This window comes from Odontesthes bonariensis, chromosome 4 (assembly GCF_027942865.1).
Source record: "Odontesthes bonariensis isolate fOdoBon6 chromosome 4, fOdoBon6.hap1, whole genome shotgun sequence".
Lineage (NCBI taxonomy): Eukaryota > Metazoa > Chordata > Actinopteri > Atheriniformes > Atherinopsidae > Odontesthes > Odontesthes bonariensis.
The window spans coordinates 12,501,545-12,509,725 of record NC_134509.1 but is presented as its reverse complement, the minus strand read 5'-3'; the positions used below and the strand labels follow the sequence as shown (position 1 = coordinate 12,509,725).

General features: G+C 41.6%; 1 protein-coding gene across 1 annotated transcript; it reads left to right on the top strand.

Moving 5' to 3' along the window:
* Positions 1-372: 372 nt before the first annotated feature.
* LOC142379282 (uncharacterized) lies at positions 373-3,814 on the top strand. The gene is made up of 2 exons (XM_075464414.1): positions 373-816; positions 1,056-3,814. Exons 1-2 carry the CDS (start codon positions 660-662, stop codon positions 2,384-2,386), a joined length of 1,488 nt encoding a protein of 495 aa, XP_075320529.1. The 5' UTR covers positions 373-659; the 3' UTR covers positions 2,387-3,814.
* Positions 3,815-8,181: the final 4,367 nt, after the last annotated feature.

Sequence of the window (8,181 nt, the reverse complement as noted above, 5' to 3'; positions counted from 1 at the left end):
CATTCCCTTCATACTTCGTTAATTAGTGACTTTCATGATCACTGGATGAAGCAGCTACGTCGTTTCAGTGTGATGATTTGATTGGCGGACGGTTGGCATGCTGTCTCTTCACTACAAGGTGGTTTCATTTTAAAATGACTATTTTTTAATGTAGAAAAAGAGAAAGATTGTAGAAAGGAAATATCAACCAACACTGGTCACCACTTGTTGCAACGTCAGACTCCATCTCTCCTGTATGGAGAGAAAGGAGGATATTTTTTGGGAGGGGGCGGGGGAAGGGGACTCCGTCACATCCTCTGTCCATATATGGGCATGAAGTTTACACGCAGCGGGGAATCCTCTCACTGGAGCTGATGAATGGGGAGGAGGGCCGAGGGAGCTGCCAAAGTGTATATAAGGAGAGAAAGGGGAAGTCGCTGATGTGAAATCCACAGCAAGCAAATACCTACCGAGGAGCAGAGACGAAAAGGAATACCTTACATTTTCTTCTTTTTAAAAAAGACACACAAAAAAAAAATCCTTTTGACAAAGACTACTTTGGATCATTTGTTGGAAACCATCAAAAGGGGGTTTGAAAGAAAAATCTCATCTGCATAATTTGTTTTCCCCTTTTACCTTTTTATTGCCACTGGAAGAAACGGACTTCTGAGTGTATCATTATGTTGAACAATATGGATTTGAATGCGAAAGATTCTTTTTACCCTCAGTTTGAGAATTGCAACACTTCTTCCTTGGGAATGGAAAACAGTGCGCGGAAAGACACCCAGGAGATGTATGTCGATGCAGAGCGGGGGGTACCTGCCCAGTTTGGCCACGGTGAGTTGGCATGTTTGCACAGTCGATTAATCTGCATGCACGACTATATAGACATGTCGAATCGGAGCACCGAAGGATAGGGACAACGCTTTCTGTGCAGTTTGGTTTTATTTGAAGGAATCTCTGAGTCAAAATGCGCGTGAATGTTTATGTAACGCAGATGTGTTTTTCCTTCGTTTAAATTGCACTGTTTTGCGACACTCGCGGTGACAAAGTTCTCTTCTTTTCTAATTCAACAGAAGGAACTCCTGCAACCCTCAAAACCGAGGCGTCCAACTCGGAATTCGCTTTTAACCCCTGCGAGTGCCCAAAAGACACCTACACCCCCTCCTCGCTCGCCTACTCCGGCAGTTTCTATGTTGAGGCATCTCAAGGAGCGCCGTGCAGCACGGAGACACTTCTCAGTATGATCACTGAGATTGTTGGTATATCGACAGTGCCACTTTTAGAAGTGCATGAGAGCGGCAACAGTCGGGAAACTTATCCATCGCCTGCGCCTCTGGAGAGCAGTAATGCTTTCGGAGACTCTGGTGCCAAAAGGCAAACGTACACCTGCCCGGGACCTAACCATCATGTATATTCTCCAGATCAGACCTGCCCGAGGTATACGGATGATCAGGCCGGCAGCCAGGCCCAAGACCCGTCCACTTCCCAGCTTAGCTTCGGCTCCTCCCGAGCTCCAAACCAGAAGAAGACTGAACCAAAGTCAGAAGCTGCCTCTTTCCCCGTCGTGATCAAGAACGAGTTTGAAAGCAGCTGCTACGAGTGGGGAACATTTAGTAAGTCTGACTGTTTGGAGACGAGTTTCCAGACAGAGACCTTTCCGATGTCAAGTGATTTCCCCCCTGACCAGCAAATGGACGTGAAGGACCTTTTAGACACATTTCCCCCAATATGTCCCAATCCAGAGATGGAGTTTAAAGTGGAGGGGGGAATCAAGCAGGAGCCATGTTTCTCTGACACCTGTTCTCAGAGCTACTCTAGTCCCCTGTACAACAATTACCTCCCACCACCACCACCAATGGGCCTCTCCTCTAACCTGAAACCCTTCCCCGAGCCTCCACAGCCATCTAACCAGTGCGATACTTTGTACGCATCACCAGCTTTGCCGAGCACCATAGACTCCATTCTGTACTCTTCTTTGTTGCCTGATTCATTTTCGCAAAGTTACACCAACCGTGTGACGAAGCCCCCCAGGGCCAGAAAGAGCCCCGCTGCCTCTCACGGCTCAGCCAAAGAGAAACCCTTTACCTGCCCGATGGAGAGCTGCGACCGGCGCTTCTCCCGCTCGGACGAGCTCAACCGGCACATTCGTATCCACACGGGCCACAAACCTTTCCAGTGCCGCATCTGTTTGCGCAGTTTCAGCCGTAGTGATCACCTTACCACCCACACTAGGACTCACACGGGGGAGAAGCCGTTTTCCTGCGACGTGTGCGGCAAACGGTTCGCCCGCAGCGACGAGAGAAAACGGCATGGACGCGTACATCTGAAACAGAAGGAGAAAATGGAAATTAAGCCACAGGTGACCAACGGGACATGGCCATTCACTCTCCCCGAGGGGATTTGAAGACGAGGCTGTGTGTCCACACACTTATAGTAGGGCCTTTTGGGATCTTTCCGTCTTGGAAGATAAGCCAGCTGACTCCAAGTTGATGTCTGGGTTGGTTTTGATTGGCAAGCCAATGCTTAACCTCAGAGGTTTTGCAAGTATTAGCGTTTATGGGGAGCAGAGGGGGGGAAGAGGACTGCTTCGGCCTTATTGCCTGTTGCTGCTGACTTTATGCAACCACATATAAGTTGTAAAAGTCAGTAAACAGATCAACAATGACTTGTTGCTGTTACTTTCAGTGGAGCCAAACCTCTCTGCTCTGCACTGCATGACTGCTGTTCAGCACCTCTTCATACGGACAGCTCCGACCTCCATTCGCCGCTGAGCATGGATGGATTGCACTTAAAGATTATTATCTCCATTTAAGATTCTTATTTTCTGCTTTTAGCATTCTTAGAGCAATGGTTTGGACTATGTTTCTTAAAATGCATGTTTATGTCAGTTATTTTTCCCTTTAACCGGAGTATCAACCACTGTCAAGGTCCTCCTTCACATCAAAGTGGAGGTTTTTGACATGAATGTAGGCTAACACATTTATGGTTTTTTTTACCATAAAGCTGTCCATCTTTGATCAATTTAGTGTTTGTTGATCTTCTTATCATTTTGCCGTCAGTGTTTTTGTCATTGGTCTTTGTGTTGTGTTACAATTGTTTGGATTATTACAGTTGTGAAAGATATATCATAAATGGGAAATAAATATATTTGTAACACTGTACTTCTTTGTATTTTTATAGATAACTGTATATTTTGCAATGATCATATTCTAGCGTCCTTTCGAAGGTGAAATGTATTATCAACCATAAACAATGTCATGGTTTTTTGAGGGCTATTGTTTGGTAACACAATATTTTAAATGTGACAATTTGATATTGAAAGCATTTTCGCACATCGTCCCGTTGCTGGTATGATGAGGGATATTTCACTGAATGTTGATCTAGATTTAAAAGGGAATGTACTCTAGTTGAGGTACAGATTTTTTGACAAAAAAATATTTTACAGTTTGTACAGTATTATGTTAAACCACGCTGGAAATTACTAGCAAATTATAAAAACATTGCTTCTAAGTAATCAGGTAGCACACATTGCTGCGAGTTTATGTAAACTTTACCTTGTGGATGAAAGACTTTTGACTTCCGGGAATCTCTTGCTGGAGGTTCTTTATGCTGAAATCTTCACTTTAGCAAAAATTGATTAATAAAAACGTTGGGTAAAATGATCACTGGATACTGAAAAAAAAAAGGGAAAAAAAGTCATTTAACTCGCCTTAAGTTATATTAACTGTTGAAGTAAAGATTTTGTACATAGGCAGTTTCTACAATACTAAAATCAATATTGATGTTGTTATTTTTATGAAAAGTTTATGAATAAAATAAACATTTTCTGGAAGTTGCACGTTTCTTGTGTATAATTTGGAAAGATCAAACTGATTTTCCTTTCTCACTTCACCCAATCTGTGTGACACAGCGCTGAGACCCCCCCATGGGAGCACCGAGATGAGAGTGTCACTTCCGAAAATACACATTATAACAGGCCACCTGTGGCACCGCACTGTAGCCCTAACATTAGACATCACAGTTTTGCCTATGACTCACAAGGCTCAGACACATTAAAGTGAATTCTTCAGGCTTCAAAGATTTTCTCTTGATCTAAGTGCATGGATGAACACCATGGTAATCTTGTTAAACAGAATATTTCCCTGCCATGTCAGTGATATGATCTGAAGCTCTCACTTCATTCATTCCTTTGTTCATTCAATCATCCATATTTGACACAAAAAGATTTTAATTTCCACTCATTTGTTTAAAACGAGTCTGATCTATCATCATTTATTTTCCCTTTCGAAGGATGTGGAAAAATGAAGTCTCCTGTCAAAATTGCCCTTGCATTCTTGTAAATGCAGTTAATGATCTCTGTGCGAGGCAGTGTGAGCCTTTGCTTCTTTTTCTGGTTAAAGCCTTTTTTTTTTCCGACATCAGCAAACTCTGTACTACATGCAGCTAGATTGGAAAGAAAATTGACTAGCACTCATTTACATCTAATTTGACAAAAAGATAACATTAGACTTGCTTTTTCAACTTCGAGTGGGGTCCCCGTGTTGCTGTCTGTTGCGTGCATGATTTTTCAAGTTGCTAATACATTATGCCACTGTATATCATGCAGACATGTATATGTGAGGGACTCCGCGGTGATACGTAGGACATGCATGTGCCCATGACGCAGTTGGCTGGCAGAACACTATATTTCTTGCCCACGGCAGTGCGTAAGTGTCTGCGTTGTCTAAAGCTGACAAACATACTGTACCAATGTGAAAATGCAAGCTGCCACATGGACGACTGTGAATAGTACGTACCCATCCACTCCTGTCTATCACTCATCGACTTGTACAATAGCACAGAGCTCTACCAGCATCGACACACACTCCCTTATCTATGTTATTTCAGTGGCTAACATTGTCCAGCGCTGGATGGATGAGATTTTGAATTGCAGTGATGTGCAGTCACAGTGACCATTATCCACACACTTGAAGACTGAAGAGTTATTGAACTCTGGCTACTGATGGAATTCCTGCAATTGTGGATTTGTAAGCTCTAATTCACATTTGCATACAGTAAATGGTCCTTTATGTATCTACAACATAAGAGTGCGCTTTTAGCAGTGCTGTATTTACTCAATATGTTCAGCATGTTGTAAACCCTCCTAACTAAAGCCTTGATAGAGACAAAAGACATAAATCAGTACTTTTCTACTGGCTGACATTTATGGGTTTTGTTACTCCTGTAGATATGCAAAATAGCTGAAGCCATTAAGTAATTGTGCAGGGCGGGCACTGAGAACCATGCTTTCTAAGAACAGGGATCACTGTGAATGGTGGCATATCAAGTCCATTAAATCTTTGCCAGGGCATTACGAATGCAAATATGTTAACATTAGAACTGTTGCAGTGAAGGGTTTATTTGAGGCAGTATGTCTGTATGACTAACATATTCCATATCCAACCAAGGAGAAAACCATGAAGAGATGTGATTTAACTTCTGCATTGTCTCATCGAATTAATCGCTTGATGAGGGATTGCTTCTGGATAAGTAGACTGGACTATTTATCTGCTGCACCAAATTAATACTTTGGCTCAGGATGGGATTTTTAGAAAATCTTTAAAAAAAAACCCACAGTGAGGGATTAAATGCGACTAATTTCGAAGAATAAGTGTCACTAGAGAATGATGTGTACTTACATGTTCAATACTCATAAGCACATGCTTTTTTGATTGGCACACAAAAGTATTTTTTTTGTTATTTTAAAAATTTATTGTGCATCATGCAAATCCCAAAAAACTGACCACAAGTCAATATATTGTCTTTTTCTTAAAAATTCTTTGAAAACTATTTTTTAGCTATGGGGCTTATAAGTAAGCATATCATCCTCCTTCGTGTCAAGCCCATCCACAACTGTGCTATTGGTAAATGTCTGAAGTCTCCCTCAAGAGCGACAAGTACAGCTCCAGTTGTCTGTGAAGAGCCCAACAACCCTTTTATGCATGCTTGAACTCCAAACAATTCTCCCTCTACAACAATAATCCAATAATGACTTTCAGAATGTATGAAAATGAATTTATTTGCTCATATGAAAGATCACAGGCAGTTTTAGTGCTTCAAGCTTCAGATATCAGGTCACCTCAAGTACCTATTAATAATCACAGTCCTACTTGAGACAGTCTATATGGCCACACAGTCTCATTCGTATGTGAATTGATCTATTGTGGGGTAATCACCACATAATTTTATGCGCACCTTTCAAATGTGCACCAGGGCACGTCATGGTCCTTGGGGTGGGCTCGGTAATCAAGGTGCATAATCGCATGGCGGTAATGGCAATCAGGCTTAGCAGATTAATTCCTCGGATCATACATCAGCCCGTCGGTCCTGTATCTGATCATGAAGAAGGGTGTAGGTGGTCTGGAGAGTGCAGGTGATTAAAAAGAAGAGAACCACTGCACTGAGAAGGTGCTCGTTATGCAAACAGTTTAAAGTGCCTAATTCTTTCCTGTGCTCTTGCACCCAAATTTTTCATTTGTATTACTGATCAGGCGAAGCACAATCTGAGAGACTATCTTTCTCCTCGCTCCTTCATGAATTACAGGTCAAACTCTAAGGTCAAGGAGTCCAGTCTGGCACCTTGATATTGTGGACAAGATGTGGTTGTCAAAGGTGACGTGTATGCAACACCTGAAGTGAATGGAGAGCAGTGAACATACCCTACCTAGATGAATAACTTCACTGCTATTCAACTGCTCGGGAAAATTTATAGCTGCCCTTGGAACATTCCAGGTTTGAAGTCTTACAATACTGCTGCAGAAATGTTGTACATCTGTGTGTATACAGTGGTGACATACAGGAGTCAGTGCAGTCAATGGAAATAATAATTTCAGTGATTGCATACACCTTACTTCCACTACATTAATTTCTTTAATCTCATAGTATGAAATAGCAGTGTGTTAGATGCTTGCTTCTTTAGATTACACAGCAACAGAAAACGGTTTGATCGTTTACAATAGAACATGAATCACGTATCATTTAAAGCTGTTTTGGAGAACACATGACTGAATAATGTGAAGGGTGGTAATGGATCAACAAAGAATTATCCTTCATCAATGCAGTTTCACCTCAGTTCTGTGAACCAGTTTGGAATTTTCTGGCTCATTGCTTTGGTTTTGAGGCCAGCAACTGTTTTGGTTCACTCTCATTGCTTTTGTAGGATTTTTATAGCCACAGTGTGCAGGTGTTGATCCAGCTTTGAAAGCTCATTCGAACCTATCATTCCAGCACCAAGCAGCTGGTCAACAGTTTGCTGGAAATCCCAAGTGGATAACTTAATGGCTAAAGAGAAATCTTTCCCTCAAGAGCTGACAGAGACCAAAAGAGAGCTAAAAGGAAATGGATTATCGAGCTCCAGATGAATGCCAATGTTGCTTAGTAACAGCTAGCAAAGTTGCAAGTTACAGTTGAAATCAAAATTCTTACAACACGAGAATGAGTTTAAAGTGTGTCAGTTGAGTGACATAATCAAACTGTCAATAAAAACGTGTGATATAATTCATTAGTATATTTTCTGTACCAGCTACATCCTGACGAGGTCCCCATGACTCTGAGCAGGATATAAACATCAAATATCATCATGAAAAACAGCTCAACTGTAACTTAAAAAGTGGGTCTTAAAGTAAGATTTGAATTGAAAAGTGCACTGCAACACAATAATGAGAAACAACAGAATGTAATCTGTCATGGGTGCCAACAACCACTGGTTGTCACTTAAAAATCCCTGTGCAGGGGTAGAATAGTTAAGAATAAGAAACTGGTTTATAGGACCCAAAAGAAAGCAGTCATTCTATCCTCACTGCTTCCTTGACGCAGCTATGCCGATAGCCAGCTCACTGACTGATAACAGATGAGAGTGAGTGTCCTTAAGACTCTATTCCACGAGAGAGAGGAAAAAAAAAAAAAAAAGAGTGAAAACTGAAACAAACACAAGAATTATCACTCAGCAGCCACGGAAAACAAAATGTAATGTTATGTAATCCTGTAAAGGGTTGGCCTCTTGCCCAGTGTAAATGTGTAGTATACTTGCTTTTAAATATGCAAATGGGTGTTTATGATAGCTACTTCTTGTGTTCTCCGTTCGTTCAGAGAGTCGATTGTGCACAGCTGATGATTCCTGGGCATTAAGTCCTGATTTTGGTCCTGTTTACTACTCCAATA